Below are 17238 nucleotides of genomic sequence, written 5' to 3'. Positions count from 1 at the left end.
AGTGGAAACAGTGGCAGACTTTATTTCTGGGGGGCTCCAAAATCACTGCAGATGGTGACTGCAGCCATGGGTAAAAAGATGCTTACTCCTTGGAAGAAAAGTTATGACCAACCTAGACAGTATTTTAAAAAGCAGAGACATTAGTTTGCCAACAAAGGTCCATCTAGTCAAGGCTATGGTTTTTCCAGTAGTCATGTATTAGTGTGAGTTTTGGACTATAAAGAAAGCCTAGAGCCAAAGAATTGATGCTTTTGAACTGTGGTATTGGAGAAGACTCTTGAGAGTCCGTTGGAGTGAAAGAAGATCCAACAAGTCCAACCTAAAGGAAATCAGTCCTGAATGTTCATTGGAAGAACTGATGTTGAAGCTGAAACTCCAATACTTTGGCCACCTGATGTGAAGAGTTGACTCATTTGAAAAGACCCTGATGCTGGGAAACTTTGAAGGCAGGAGGAGAAGGGGACAACAGAGGATGAGATGGTTGGATGGCATCACCAACTCAATGGACATGAGTTTGGGTAAACTCTGGGAGTTGGTGGTGGATAGGAAGGCCTGGCATGCTGCAGTCCATTGGGTCACAAAGAGTTGGGCATGACTGAGCAACTGAACTGAACTGAACTGAACTTTTTAAAATTGAAGTATACAGTCCATGGGGTCACAAAGAATCAGATATGACTGAGCAACTAAGCGCAGTACAGCACATAGTTGATTTACAATGTTGTCTTTCTGTGTATAGCAAAGTGACTCAGTTATACGTGTGAAGTGAAGTGAAGCAAAAGTCAGTCAGTTGTGTCTGACTCGTTATGACAGTCCATAGAATTCTCCAGGCCAGAATACTGGAGTGGGTAGCCATTCCTTTCTCCAGCAGATCTTCCCAACCCAGGGATCGAACCCGGGTCTCTCACATTGCAGGCAGATTCTTTGCCAGCTGAGCCACAAGGGAATCCAAGAATACTGGAGTGGGTAGCCTATCCCTTCTCCAGCAGATCATTCTGAACCAGGAATCAAACCAGAGTCTCCTGCATTGCAGGTGGATTCTTTACCAACTGATCTATCAGGGAAGCCATATATATATATATATATACATATATATATATATACACACACACACACACACACACACACACACACATATATCTATATAGATATAGATATATAGATATATAAAATATTCTTTTCCATTATGGTTTATCACAGGATATTGAATATCATTCCCTGTGCTATACTGTAGGACCTTGTTGGTTACATATCCTGTAATAGTTTGCATTGGATAATCCCAAACTCCCAATCCTTGCCTTCTTCACTCTCTTTCCCCTTGGCAACTGAAAGTCTGTTCTGTATGTTATGAATATGGTTTCTTGAACAAAGTAAGAGCCACCGCAAATTTGAAGAAGCTGAAGAGTTTGTTTTATATGTCTGTCACTGACATTCAAAATATTTATATTTTAAATAATTTAGGTACCGCTTTAAGCTAGGTTTCTTTTCCTTGTGTCTTAAAGGATACAAGGTTATCTAATGAACATTTTACTGTACTCATCAGACAAGTAGTTATTTACTCCATGCGTCTTTCTTATATGAGTGTACAGTCCAGGGAGGACAGGACAAATATATCCTTGAGGCTCAGTACAGTCCTAGGAATGTGCATGCTTTGTCACTCAGTCATGTCTGACTCTTTACGATCCTGTGGACTGTAGCTTGTCAGGTTCCTCAGTCCATGGAATTCTCCTAGCAAGAGTACTGGAGTGGGTTGCCATTTCCTTCTCCAGGGGATATTCCCAACCCAGGGATTGAACCCTTGTCTCCTGTATCTCCTGCATTGCAGGCGGATTCTTAACATGCTGAGCCTTGGGATATAGTAGGTAACACATAAATGTCTGTTGACAGATTGGCTGACTTCCTGGCTTGATAAATATTGGTAAAATAGTATTCATAATTGAAGAAAATTGCTCATTTTCTAGGATAAAATTTCTGACTCTTTAATGATAATGTAACTTAGTTCTTATTTGTTTTAATTTGTCAGTTAGTTAGATACTTTGACTTATATCAATGGCTGTTTTCAGATTACTGTTCCTGAATCCATTCAAAATAATTAAATATTGAGTTGTGGAAATAGCATTTTGTAAGAATTTAAAGTTACTCTCTAACACATAGTTTAAAAATACCTGTAGTCATTCTGTGTGCATGCTCAGTTGCGTCTGACTCTCTGCGACCCCATGAACTTTAGCCCGCCAGGCTCCTCTGTCCATGGTATTTTCCAGGCAAGAATACTGGAGTGGGCTGCCATTTCCTACTCCAGCAGTCATTGTGTAGTTTCTTCTTGTAAAAGTATCTTAATAAACTTAGGTAATGAATTTTTACACAACAATGTAATTCTACATAAAGTTGTAGAATTCATTCAATGAATTGAATCCAGTTCACTCTATTAAGATATATTTGTGAGAAAGGGAAACTATTTCTTATAATATTTAAAACTGGATATATGTTTGCATATTATACACTGAATACTTAGAATTATTGTTAAGAGTCACTAAAGAAAAAATACTCCATTTTTAACTGCTGTATTTTTTTATTGTCTCAAAAAGTTGGCTATAGTCTTCCCATTTTTATTAGATTAATTTCAATTTGGAAATAGTTGATCAGATGATATTTTATTGACTAGTAGTGACTCATGGTTCTCATTTAAATGTTTTATGTTCATTCACAAAATAAACTGACTTCACTTAGAGAAGTGGTGAAAGTGAAAGCTTTCAAAAAATTCAGAATAGCATCTATTTAATGTGTCTAATATTTTCCAAATAGAAAGAACAAACTGCATCATATGACACCAGACTTGACCACAGGATTAGTCTCTTAATATTGGTGGGGGAAATATCTTAAACTATCATCAAAATAGTATACAGAGGTCCCCTAAGTATGAAGAAAATTTGGCATAGTGAGACTATCTGTTATGTACTTGAATGTGTCACCAATAAGTGTGATTTCTGATGTAGAGAACTACTAATGCTTCACATTGTTGCCAAACATAATATGAAGAACCACTTACTCAGACACCTGATCTTTAGAATGCAGCATCGTTTGTAACAATTTTAACGCTAACTAAGTACACTTTGATGAGACAGCATTTAATAAAATGCTCATTAATTTCATCATTAGCAAGGGTATGCTAAGAAGTAAGCCAGTTTCTTATGTCACGCCCAATTAGCATCCCATGCTAGTAATCCCATTAGTATTGTTGAATTCACTAATGGAAAAACTAATGGGCATGCTACCAGGGCACATTAATTGGGCACGACACCAGTTCTGGTTTTAATTATTAAACTACGATAATGAAATGTGTGTTTGTAAAATATTAAAATGTTGAAATTGGGTTGAAGAAAATAAAAGAATATGTAGAGAGAAAGAGTTATATGGAAAGTCAACTTATAAAGATTTGAGAACTTATCAAAATGGTCATATATCTAGCTGATTGAGTTGCCTATAAAAGTTAGGATATTGTCCATGAGAGAAGCAAACCCTCCCCTACTCATGGGAAATTAAAACCTCTTTTTTGGTAATATGAAATTCTGTATGTCATACATGTTGTCATGCTCTGTATGAGGCCTGACAGGAGCCAATTAAATGCATAGAATGGACAGGGTTTGTTGCTGAAGCTACTTTAGAGAAATATAAACAAGTATTTTACTGACAATGGTGTGATTAATACTGCACTTTTTGTGATATTAAACCATCACCATATTACATCAGATAATTGTCAGTTTTATCATTTTTGAAAACCAGTATAGCAAAAGAATTAGAATTTGGTGAAACATTCCATGTAATTTGAACATGTATTTTGTAATATTTTATCCAATCTTTTTTTGGTTTTGTTGTGATTTCAGAATTTTTTATTGATTGAAGTTAATTATTTCTAAGGGCCTTATTTGGTGGTTCCACTAGTAAAAAAAACCTGCCTGCCAATGCAGGAGGCACAAGAGACACAGGTTCATTCCCTGGTTTGGGAAGATCCCCTGGAAAAGGAAATGGTAACCCACTCCGGTATTCTTGCTTCGAAAATTCTATGGACAGAGGAGCCTGGCAGACTACAGTCCCATGGGGTTGCAAAGAGTTGGACATGACTGAGGATGCTCACACAATTTTTGCTAAGATCTACTTTATTAAGAAAGCAAGCAAAAATTGTTTTCCTTTAGAAGGTTTAGAGTAATTTTCTATTTCATTTTCTTTAATCATAGTAGTTGTAAATGATGATGGTAACAAAGTTGAAATATCTTTTACTTAGTCTTATGTGTTCACTAACATTAAAAAATGTACCATTGTGCTAACCATGATATACATGGCCCCAAACTGTTAAGATGAAAGGGATCTCTTCGTCTCTTTATTTTCTTGCTCTCACTTCCTCTGAGCTAATCTCTATTCTTAATACCTACCTGCCATTTCCTGATTTTATCCACCTAGGAACTCATTTTTAACTTTGATGCTATTCCCTTAAGCAAAAATACAAATGCTCGATTTTAGACTACAAATCACTGAATACTAAGTTTAACCACAATACTTACGTTAAAGGTATTAGTAACTAATTTTTTAATTTAAACTTTTTATTTTATATTGGAGTATAGCCAATTTACAATGTTGTGATAGTTTTGGGTAGATAGGAAAGGGACTCAGCCATACATACACATCTGTCTATCCTCCTCCAAACTTCCCTCACCCCATACTGCCACCTAACATTGAGCAGAGTTCGATGTGCTATACAGTAGGTCCTTGTTGGTTATCGTTTTTAAATACAGCAGTGTGTACATACCTGTCCCAAACTCCCTAAGTATCCCTTTCCCTCATCCTTCCCCCCTGGCAACAATACGTTCATTCTCTAAGTCTGTGAGTCTGTTTTGTAAATAAGCTCATTGGTATCATTTCTTCTTAGATTCTACACATAAGGGATATTGTACGATATTTTTCTTTCTTCATCTGACTTTCTTCACTCAATATGATAATCTTTAGTAACTAATTTTTAGTGTGAATCTAATTCCTTCTTGGTATTCATAGTGTAGTGAAGGTAAAAGAAACTAACTTGCCACACATTTTACTATCTTTAGAGCAGAATCATTTGAATGGTACTTTTTTAGTTTCAAAGTCTTGTCTTTTTTATATTTCTGGCCCCAAATTTAAAATATTTGAATAGAAAATTCATTACCTTTTGTTTGAGTATAGTTACTTATGTTTGAGAATAGTTACTCAAAATCCAATTGTACTTAAAAGAGATTTTCATTCTGAAGAGAAGTTCTTTTTAGATTTGAGCCTCATGGTGATGCAGAAGTACATCAGAGAAATGCCAGAATGATGTATTAACTTTAACTTTTGAGTTCTGTTTGAAATGTGTGCATGCTTGCCTCAGGATTGTGTTGAAATTTATAAATTGGTTTCTAACAAATATACAATATATGTATGAGTAACATGTATATAAAGACGCTTCCTCCTTGGAAGAAAAGCTGTGACCAACCTAGACAGCATGTTAAAAAGCAGAGACATTACTTTACCAGCAAAGGTCCATGTAGTCAGAGCTATGGTTTTTCCAGTAGTCATGTACAGATGTGAGGAGTTGGACTATAAAGAAAGCTGAGTGCTGAAGAATTGATGCTTTTGAACTGTGGTGTTGGAGAAGACTCTGGAGAGTCCCTTGGACAGCAAGGAGATCCAACCAGTCCTGAATATTCCTGAATAAAGGAAATCAGTCCTGAATATTCTTTGGGAAGACTGATGCTGAAGGTTAAACTACAATACTTTGGCCACTTGATGCAAAGAACTGACTCATTAGAAAAGACCCTGATGCTGGGAAAGATTGAAGGCAGGAGGAGAAGGGGGCGACAGAGGGTGAGATGGTTGGATGGCATCACCAACTTGCTTGACATGAGTTTGAGCAAGGTCAGGGAATTGGTGATGGACAGGGAAGCCTAGGGTGCTGTAGTCCATGGGGTTGCAAAGAGTCAGACATGACTGAGTGAATGAATTGACTGAACATGTATATTTACTCACTGATTTTTTTTTCACTCATTCATTCCCTTAAGGGGTCTGCAGTGGAAGTTACCACAACTAATGATGATGGCAAACAATATAGTGATGGCAAATGGCATGAAGTAATTGCTATTAGGCATCAAGGTTTTGGCCAAATCACTCTTGATGGGCAGTTCACAGGTAAGATCTTCCTTGAAAAATATAAATGCCTGTATTGATATGCTGATGTTTCCATATTCCTCTGGGTTTTTATTTCTTCATCTCTTTTTTCACCTGTTTATCCCTTCTTCATCTAAATTGCTGTGGATTTTGCTTTTGGGATGTTCTTAAAATGATGAAGTCTTGGCAACTATTTCCTCTTCTTTGCAGGGTTCATTAAAGCAAAAATAAGAGCAAAGTCATCAGTATCAATTTTGTGTCATTTTCAAGTCTTTACAATTTGCAAAGGCTCTTAGTTTTGCTTTACTTTTACTTGCAAAGAGGGAAGCCATTGGAGAATTTTGAAAGGAGGATGACATGATATGACTTCTTTCTTTAAAATTAACACTCTGGGTACTCTTTGGGGGATAAATTTTAAGGGGAACAAGGATGAAAGTATGGACCTAAGACAAACAGATATTTCTCCAGCAAAGATGGGTTTATTCAGAATCAGCAAAGAATTTCAGTTCAGAGTCTGCAATCTTTTTTTTACGTATTTTTTAATTTCTTTTTTTATTGAAGGATAATTGCTTTACAGAATTTTGCTGTTTTCTGTCAAACCTCAACATGAATCAGCCATAGGTGTACATATATCCCCTCCCTTTTGAACCTCCCTCCCAAGCTCCCTCCCCATCCCACCCCTCTAGATTGATACAAAGCATCGGTTTGAGTTTCCTGAGCCACACAGCAAATTCCCCTTGGCTGTCTATTTTACACATGGTAATGTAAGTTTCCATGTTACTCTTTCAATACGTCTCACCCTCTGCTCCCTTCTCCCCATGTCCATACATCCATTCTCTATGTCTGTTTCTCCATTGCTGCCCTGTAAATAAATTCTTCACTACCATCTTTCTATATTCCGCATATATGTGTTAGAATACGATATTTATCTTCCTCTTTCTGCCTCACTTCACTCTGTAAAATAGGTTCCAGGTTCATCCACCTCATCAGAACTGACTCAACTGTGTTCCTTTTTTGGTTGAGTAATATTCCATTGTGTATATGTACCACAACTTCTTTATCCACTCATCTGTCGATGGGCATCTAGGTTGCAATCTTGGTGCCATATGTAGCCCCCATACAGCAATGGAAGATAAACTCATTTATAGAGTGGAAAAGGAAGTTTGAAGAGCTGCAGTAAACAAACATGTGTCTTTTCATTGGTCAAGTCATTGCCAAGAAAGAGGAGTCTTCTTCCTGTTAGACTCGTCACATGAGAGCTCCTCTTTCTGGCCTTCCAGATCTATTTAATTGAGGTTTCATTTTGTCATTTTTTTATATTTCCCCTCCCTTGATCAAGATTTCTCTTTCAGAGTACCACTGATCAAAAGTTGGGTTTCTAGTTTCAATGGCTTTTTTCCCCTCAACTTCAGGAACTACCTTTCCTGGGTATGGTGTCTCACATCAGAGAGGAATAGCACAGATTAGAAAACTACTGAGTTCATATTTGAGTAGCAAGGGGAGATAGGAGGGAGAACTCTCAGACAATTTGTATCTACAGTCCTTGTTCTTTGTTATCAAGATCATGGACACTGGAGACAATCTGAAGCACTATGTCATCACCAATGTTTAGCAATAAGTTTCCAACAGACCTGGTTCAACCATTCTTCAGGAAGTTGCCTCATCAGATGTCGTCTGCTTCAACTATAGGAAATAATTACTTTAATAACACCATGTTATTTGAGCTTCCTTCAGAATTTGGGGCTTTCTTTAGGTGTGTCACCTGAGTCCAGGAATCTATTCCTTGGGCTTTCGTGGCACAAGGCTTGGTTAGCAATACCTGGTGAGGGCTTCTCTGGTGAAGTTGAAGAAAGTTCTTCTGGAGGTATCTTTTCCAGTAGATAAAATCTTCAGGTTGGAAGATCTTCATCCCTTGAGAGCACAGTATAAAAAGATTGCTCTACCAAAACATGGTTATTTTTAATAGGAGAAATTTGGCCTTTGCATTATTGGAATATCTCTCCTTTTTCAGTTGGAGGCCAAAAAAAGCAGGAACCAAATGTGTTGGGTGTCCTGCAACTGTTTCAAAGGGTGAGAATTTTTGAGTTCCAAAAGGTGTGGATCTGAGATTTAGAGGGACCAATAGCAATGCTTTGGGGCAAAGTACTTGTAGGACCTCTACAAATTTTGCCAGTTGAGTGTTAATAATGCCATTACTGTGATCAGCTGAACTGCAGGATTGAGAGTGGTAAGCCCAGTGAAAGTGTTGTAAACTGCCAAACAGCACAGACTTGTTGAAGTACTTGGCCAGTAAAATAGGTTCGTCAATCAGTATTAAGTGTGTCTAGATCTAAGTGTAGCCCTTGTTCTGATATCAGTTGCCCTAAATATCAAACCTGGTTTTGGGCAAACTGCAATATTTCTTTGGTGACCTTATGTCCCTTTAAGGCAAACAGCTTTAGTAAGTGGTTGCTGTCTTCCTGTGAGCAGGCTTGAGAAGATCAAAGAGGCAAATCATTCACACATGCAACAAAGTAGACCTATAGGGAACTTTATATCATCTAGATCAACCTTTAGGTTTTACAAGAAATAAGAAGGACTCAGTAAAACCCTGAAGCATTACTGTCCAGGTGAATTGTTTTTCTTCCCAAGTAGAAGTAAAAAGATGCTGGCTAGTTAATCAAGTGTAATACTGAAGAATTCAGTGAATAAATCAATTGCAGTAAAGAATTTGCTTCCAATAGGAATAGATGTTAGAACATCTGAAGGTTAGGAACATCAAGGTGTCAGGGAGTAACAAACCTCCACTCTGCCCTTACGTTTTCTCACAGATGAAATAGCATCATTACAGGAACTAGTATGTAGATAATAAAGCCTTGAGTCTTGTAATCTCCTATTATAGACTTTATGCCTTGAAGGGCTTCTATACCTATAGGGTATTGATTAATTCTGGGAAAAGATTTTGAAGGATCTACTTGAATCTAGATGGGAGGGGGCATGCTGTAAATTTTGCCAACGTCAGTTGGAGATTTTGCCCATAACGATGGTGGAGACTGATTCAATAGGGACAAATGATCAGTGTTTCCAAAACCATCTCTACAACTGTCAAAGACAGAACAAATAAAATATGTCAAAGGGTTATTTAATTCACCTGGCTGTTTATTTTGATGACTACTCTGAAATTCAAGAATTATTTCTCCCTTTTGGGAGATTAGCAATAGTAATCGTCCCTAATAAATGGGTAGGGACAGAGGAACTAAGGAGAAAAAGGGCCTAAAGGAAAGGAAATAGATCCCAGAGACAAGAACCTTTTGAGATTTGTTAGAGATCCTCACTATTTGAACTGTTCTAGGACTCAGAGGCAGAGGGTTCTTTACAGTCGTGAGGTAATTATAACCCATGAGGTATAATAGCCCGTGAGGTAAGTATATGACTGGTGTCAGGACTAGAAGAGATTCAACCCCAATCTTAAGAAACATTTCCCCAAGCTGATTAAGATGGTGGATTAGGAGGAGCCCCTGTAGTTCCTATAGCCTGATGTAGGCCATCGGTGAGTAGCGGGAGGAGGCTGGAAAGGTTTTTATAAAATTTTGTTAGAGATAACTGCACTCATTGGTTATGTATTGTCTATGACTGCTTGAGGCAAGCTAGTTGGAGAAGCAGATTCAGAGAGAAATGTCCAGAGTTTGGTTTGAACATGTTAAGTGTTAGGTACCTATGAGGCATCCAAGTGGAAATATCATGCCAAGTCCTGGATCCCAGTACGTTTAGAGAGGAGTTCCAGATTAGAGATAAAAATGGGGAGTTACCAGCTCAGGATGTATTTAAAGCCACAGTCCCAGATATAAGTAGGGATAATTAGAGTGGTTTGGGCTCTGGAAAAAAAAAACACCATTCTCACAAAGAATGATGGAGTTAGTTAGGAATTTCTAATTTTTCTAAATTTCTAACATTTCTCTCTGAATCTGCTTCTCCAAGTAGCTTGCCCACCCTAGTTATGCCAGTTACATTCTTCCAGTTGCTCAAGTCCCAAACCTGACAGTCATGCTCTACATTAGGGCTTAGCAAAACTCTTCTGGAAAGAACCAGGTAGTATGTATTTTACCAGGAGATTTGCATTGGTATGCAGCACCAGAGGGACCCAGGCCCTTTCAGAGTTCTCACAGGTGCCTAGCTCTCTCTTCATCCTTTTAGAGGACTTATGGTGTTTATGCAGGTGGTAAGCAGATGTGGGAACAGAGGAGGTCTGGGTTATTCTAACATCAAGATGTTGGGCTGATGATTAAGAACCAGTGAAGAAAAGTAACCAGTAGCAAATAACCAAGAGGGAGGTGCATCCAGAAGCACAAGGAAGGGTTTAATCATTTGTTAAACTTGTAGAATAGATTGTCCTGCTGAAGTTGAAGTTCTCATCTGCTTTTCCATCCACAGGCTCTTCCGCCACCATGAATGGTGGTACTGTTATTGGAGAGAACACAGGAGTGTTTGTGGGTGGGCTGCCACAGGGTTACACCATCCTCAGAAAGGATTCTGGTGAGTTTGGGGAGAGTATAGAATTTATATGTTGTCTCCATAATTGGGTCTCCCCTGGTGGCTCAGTGGTAAAGAATCCTTCTGCAGTTTAGGAGACGTGGGTTCCATCTGTGGGTCAGGAAGATCCTCTAGGGAAGGAAACGGCAACCCATTCAGTATTCTTGCATGAGAAATCCCGTGGACAGAGGAGCCTGGCAGGCTACAGTCCATAAAAAGTCAGACATGACTGAGTGAATAAACACCACCACCACCACCACCACAAGTTAGCATAGAATCAAACGATATCATTTTAAAGTATGGATAATTGTATTATTTTCTACCTTATGCTGTATTTCCTGCATCAATATATCAAAAATTTCCTTTAGATCTCTTCTAAAGGAAGAGATCTCTTCCTTTATCTCTTCATGTATTACTTGAATTTAAACTCTTAGAACCCATTTCTTGATATATACCTCAAAGGAGGTAATTAAACTTTTTCTGAAATAAATTATACTAATTTAAGTCAAAGTTTTATAATTTGGGGATCAAAAGTATGAAAAACTTTGAATTTTGGAGAGAGATATATTTAAATCCTTAAGACTTATTACAGTTACCTCCTCAGAAATACCTGTAGAGAGGAGAGAGTTTTCATTTGGTCACTTGGACTGGTGGTGAAGTCTCCTGAAAGTGTTCAGGCATGTGCACGCGCGCGCATACACACACACACACACACACACACACAGACACACACACTGAAGGAGAGAGTTATTTTCCCATCAAGCATACTTCTTAGGTGACGCTAGTGGTTAAGAATCTGCCTGCCAAGCAGGAGATGCAAGAGACATGGGTTCGATCCCTGGTTTGGGGAGACGCACTAGAGTAGGAACTGTCAACCCACTCCAGCATTCTTGCCTGGACAATTCCATGGACATAGGAGCCTAGCAGACTACATTCCATGGGGTCGCAAAGAGCGGGACACAACTGAGCCACTAACACACACACACACACACACACACACACACATACACACATGCTTCTTGGCTCTGGTATATGCAGGTCAGGAGGAGAGCATACCCCAGTACCAACTACTCTCCTTATAGAGGACATCACTCCATTATAAAGAAATCTTTTGACACTGTGCATATAAATTGACCTTGTGAAGCACTGATCACTGGTAAATACCTTCCCTAGGATCAGGTCATGAACTCAAAAGCTGAGAATTCAGCTTTGCCCTGACTTGTAAGGACATTGCCATATGAAACGCAGCCTGAGCTTCGGGTGCCTTCTTGCCCTCTCTTTTTTTTTTCTCTCTCTAATTATATTATCTGCTCACTTTTTCTCTTTCCCAACCTCTTATGACCACCCTATTTACTGTCTTCATAAGCTCCACACTTACTTGGTCTTGGGAGTTCAAAAATGAAATGTAACATTATATTAATACCTAAAAATTGGTGGCTCAGATGGTAAAGAATCTGCCTGCAACACAGGAGACCTACGTTCCATTCCTGGATTGGGAAGACGCCCTGGAGAAGGGAATGGCTACCCACTCCAGTATTCCTGACTGGAGTATCCCCAGGGACAGAGCAGCCTGGTGGGCTATAGCCAATGTGGTCGCAAAGAGTTGGACACGACTGAGTGACTAAGCACACACATTGCTTTACTTGTATAGCAGACTGGGTTCATAATGCTGAAGGTACTAAATTATAAAATATAGATTGTATGTATAGACTTGCTTTAAATCTTGCTTTTAAAATGTGTTATTGCACTTTTATTTTTAAGGCCAGAAGCAGATGAAATCTCCTTGTTAATTCAACAGGCAGTGATCTTGCTATTACTAAAAAACCAAGGTTTTTGTGCAAACATCTCTTCCTCCAGATAAGATGACTCTTGAACCAGAGCATAGCATACCAATTATTAGCACTTACCATAGCTTTTGGCATGGGTGTTTATGTGAGTTATTAAGAAGTTTGTAGAAAGAAGGCAGTGAGATTTATAGCCTCTTTCTTTTACCTTAAAGGCACATCAAATTAATTGCTTGAAAAAAATTTCTCACAGTACATATTTCTTGATATCTATCAACCCCTGCAGGCATAGTCCAAAAGGGTTTTGTGGGCTGTCTCAAGGATGTGTATTTTATGAAGAATTTTAATCCCTCTGCTACTTGGGAGCGTCTGGTTTGGCAGAGTTCTGAAGAGCAAACCAATGTGCATAATGACTGGGAGGGATGCCCCACTTCACTCCAAGAGGGAGCCCAGTTTCTAGGGACAGGTAAGAGTATAAAACAGACATTGGTCATTGCTTAACTGGTATGTTCTATCTTTGGTATAATTTAGTCTCCCCTGATCTGATAATTTTGACCTCATATGAACCTACTGTCACAGAAACACCTAGTTATGCCATGATGCCCATACACATATTTTCAATGTCTGAATATATAATATAAATTGTAAGATTCATAAATACATATTCATGTGTAAGATTTCTGACAGTTTTGAGCTTACATACGATAGTGATACTGATGTCCATTTGTAAGTCCATTGTTTTACTTAGAATACAGTTTTACTTAGATGTTTCAAAGGAATTTTGTTTATCAGGCTAATCTGTGTATCTGTTGTATCCCATTATACAGACCAGTAGTTTTTCTAAGAGTAAAATTTCAGCTATGTAATGGGGTAAGTAGGTCCTTAAGGGAGAGCTAGAGAATATAACCATCATCATTGCTATTGCTCCAAAGGCTGTGGCGAAGGGGAGGTGAAGTGTCCCCAGAATACCCCCAACCTACAGTTTCTGTCTAGCAGCCACTCAGGGTAAGGATTGGAAGGGAATATGGTGGCTTGACTAAACATGGCTTATTTTTCAATAACAGCCCACTATTGCCTGCTACATTTATGGCTAAGTTAGTTAGATATTAAGTTTGTTAAACTACCTTCAGAACAGAAAGTTAAATAATATCATACTTTGTATACTTTTTCATTATTTTCTCTCATCACTGTCATTTGTCAGATTTTCTCTTATGTCAATGCAACTTATTGTTAATAGTTACATATTAGTAAAACAGAAATAGTCTTAATTGTACATGGATCACTGCCTTTTCATGGCAAAGGGGCTTGTATAACTCAATGAAGCTATGAGCCATGCCATGCAGGGTCACTCAAGTCGGACAGGTCATAGTGAAGAGTTCTGACATAACATGATCCACTAGAGGAGGGAATGGCAAACCACTCCAGTATATTTGCCGTGAGAACCCCATGAACTGTATAAAAAGGCAAAAAAAAAAAAGAAAAATGACACCCAAAGATGAGCCTCCCAGGTTGGAAGTTGTCCAATATGCTCTTTGGGAAGAGCAGAGGACAATTACTAATAGCTCCAGAAAGAATGCAGCAACTGGGCTGAAACAGAAATGATGCTCACTTGTGGATATGTCTGTGATGAAAGTAAAATCCAGTGCTGTAAAGAACAGTGCTGCATAGGAACCTGGAATGTTAGGACCATGAATCAAGGTAAATTGGATGTGGTCAAGCAAGAAATGGGCTTCCTGGTGGCTCAGCGGATAAAGAATCCACCTGCAATGGGTTCAGACGATCCCCTGGAGAAGATCCCCTGGAGAACGGCTACCCACTCCAGTATTCTGGCCTGGAGAATTCATGGACAGTATAGTCCTTGGGGTCACAAAGAGTCAGACACGACTGAGCAACTCTCACTTCACTTCACTTCATGCAGGAGATGGCAAGAATAAACATCAGCATCTCAGGAGTCAGTGAACTAAAATGGATGCGAATGGGTGAATTTAGTTCAGATGGCCATTATATCTTCTTTGTAGGCAAGAATACATAGAGGAGATGGAGTGGCCCTCATGATCAATAAAAGAGTCTGAAATGCAGGACTTGGGTGCAACCTCAGAAAAGACAGAATGATCTCAGTTCATTTCCAAGGCAAGCCATACAGCATCACAGTAATCCAAGTCTATGCCTCAACCACCAATCCCGAAGAAGCTGAAGCTGATCAGTTCTATGAAGACCTAAAAGACCTCCTAGAACTAACACCAAAAAAAGATGTCCTATTCATCATAAGGGATTGGAATGCAAAAGTAGGAAGTTAAGAGATACTTGGAGTAACGGGCAGGTTTGGCCTTGGAATACAAAATGAAGCAGGATAAAGGCTAACATAAATCTGCCAAAATAATGCACTGATCATAGCAAACACTTTTTTTCAACAACACAAGAGACAGGTTTACCCATGGACATCACCAAATAGTCAATACTGAAATCAGATTGACTACATTCTTTGTAGCCAAAGATGGAGAAGCTGTATACAGTCAACAGAAACAAGACCTGGAGCTGACTGTGGCTCAGATCATCAGCTTGTCATAGCAAAATTCAGGCTTAAAATAAAGAAAGTGGGGGAAATGACTAGGCCAGTTGGGTAAGACTTAAATCCCCTATGAATACAGTGGAGGTGACAAACAGATTCAAGGGATTAGATCTAGGAAACAGAGTGCCTGAAGGAGTACGGACAGAGGTTTGTAATATTGTATAGGAGGCAGCATACAAACGAACCCAAAGAAAAAGAAATGCAGGAAGGAAAAGTGGTTGTCTAAGGGGGCTTTACAAATAGCCGAGGAAAGAAGAGAAGTGAAAAGCAAGGGAGAAAGGGAAAGGTACACCCAACTAAATGCAGCGTTCCAGAGAACAGCAAGGAGAGAAAGAAGGCCTTCTTCAGTGAAAAATTCAAAGAAATAGAGAAAAACAGCAGAAAAGAAAGACTAGAGATCTCTCCAAGAAAACTGGAATTATCAAAGGAACATTTCACCCAAAGATGGGCACAATAAAGGACAGAAATGGTAAAGACCTAATAGAAGCAGAAGAAATCAAAAAGAGATGGCAAGAATAAACAGAAGAACTGCACAAAAAAGATCTTAATGACCCAGATAACCTCAGCGGTGCGGTTACTCACCCAGAGCCCAACATTCTGGAGTATGAAGTCAAGTGGACCTTAGGAAGCACTGCTGCCAATAAAGCTAGTGGGGGTGATGGGATTCCAGAAGAGCTAATTAAAATCCTAAAAGATGATCCTATTAAAGTGTTGTACTCAGTATGTCAGCAAATTCGGAAAACCCTACACTGGCCACAGGACTGGAAAAGGTCAATCCTCTTCCCAGTTCCCAAGTAGGGCAGTACTAAAGAATGTTCAAACCACTGGACAATTGCACTCATGTCCCATACTAGTAAGATTATGCTCAAAATCCTTCAAGCTAGGCTTCAGCATTAAATGAACCAAGAACTTCCAGATATTCAAGCTGAGTTTAGAAAAGGCAGAGGAACCAGAGATCAAATTGCCAACATTCACTGGATCATAGAGAAAGCAAGAGAATTCCAGAAAAACATCTACCTCAGTTTCATTTACTGTGCTAAAGCCTTTGACTGTGTGGATCATAACAAACTGGAAAACTCTTAAAAAGATGGGAATACTAGACCATCTTATCTGTCTCCCAAGAAACTTATTTGTGGGCCAAGAAGCAACAGTTAGGACCTTTTATGAAACAACTAACTGGTTCAGGATTGAGAAAGGAATACTCAAGGCTGTTTATTTTCACCCTATTTATATAACTTATACACAGAGCATGTCATGTGAAATGCCGGGCTAGATGAGTTACAAGCTGGAAACAAGATTGCTGGGAAAAATATCAACAACTTCAGATATATAGATGATACCACTCTAATGGCAGCAGCAAAGAGGAACTAAAAAGCCTCTTAATGATAGTGAAGGAGGAGAGGGAAAAAGCCAGCTTAGAACTCAGTATTAAAAAACTGAGATCATGGCATATGGTCCCATCACTTCATGGCAAATAGATGGAGAAAAGGTGAAAGCAGTGACAGATTTCTTCTTCTTGGGCTCTAAAATCACTGCAGATGGTGACTGCAACCATGTAATTAGAAGATGATTGCTTCCTGGCCAGAAAGCTGTGACAAACCTAGATGCTGTGTTAAAAAAAGTTAAAGAAATCAGTTTGCCAACAAAGGCCCATATAGTCAAGGCTGTGGTATTTCCAGTAGTCATGTATGGATCTGAGAGTTGAATCATAAAGAATTGATGCCATCAAACTGTGGTGCTGAAGAGTCTTGAGAGTCCCTTGGACAGCAAGATCAAATAAGTCAATCTTAAAGGAAATCAAACCTAAATACTCATTGGAAGGATTGATGTTGATGCTGAAGCTCCAGTACTTTGGTGACCTCATGTGCACAGCCAACTCGTTGGAAAAGACCCTGATGCTGGAAAAGATTGAAGGCAGAAGGAGAAGAGAGTGACAGAGGATGAGATGGTTGGATGGCATCGCCAGTTCAATGGACATGAACTTGGGCAAACTCCGGGAGATGGTGAGGGACAGGGAAGCCTGGCTTGCTGTAGTCCACAGGGTCACGGAGAGTTGGACATGACTTAGCAACTGAACAACAACAGCAAAATAGTCTTAATTGTCCATCAATTAGTAAATTGCTTCCTCTTAAGATATGTGAAGTTCATTCTTACACTTCTTTACAAGGTGATTTTCTTGACATTGATCTGCATCTTCTTTTGTGAGAGATT

General features: G+C 38.9%; 1 protein-coding gene across 1 annotated transcript in view; it reads left to right on the top strand.

Annotated features, from left to right (window-relative positions):
• USH2A (usherin) overlaps positions 1–17238 on the top strand; it is an 892942-nt gene that overhangs the window by 350688 nt on the left and 525016 nt on the right. Inside the window, exons 22-24 of the mRNA XM_061161192.1 lie at positions 6060–6186; positions 10576–10677; positions 12745–12924. Of these exons, the coding sequence (XP_061017175.1) occupies positions 6060–6186; positions 10576–10677; positions 12745–12924 (409 nt within the window). The remainder of the gene's footprint in view (positions 1–6059; positions 6187–10575; positions 10678–12744; positions 12925–17238) is intronic.

This window comes from Dama dama, chromosome 14 (assembly GCF_033118175.1).
Source record: "Dama dama isolate Ldn47 chromosome 14, ASM3311817v1, whole genome shotgun sequence".
NCBI classification, from domain to species: Eukaryota; Metazoa; Chordata; class Mammalia; order Artiodactyla; family Cervidae; genus Dama; species Dama dama.
Note: the sequence above shows the minus strand (reverse complement) of the source record. Positions and strands in the feature narration are given on the sequence as shown.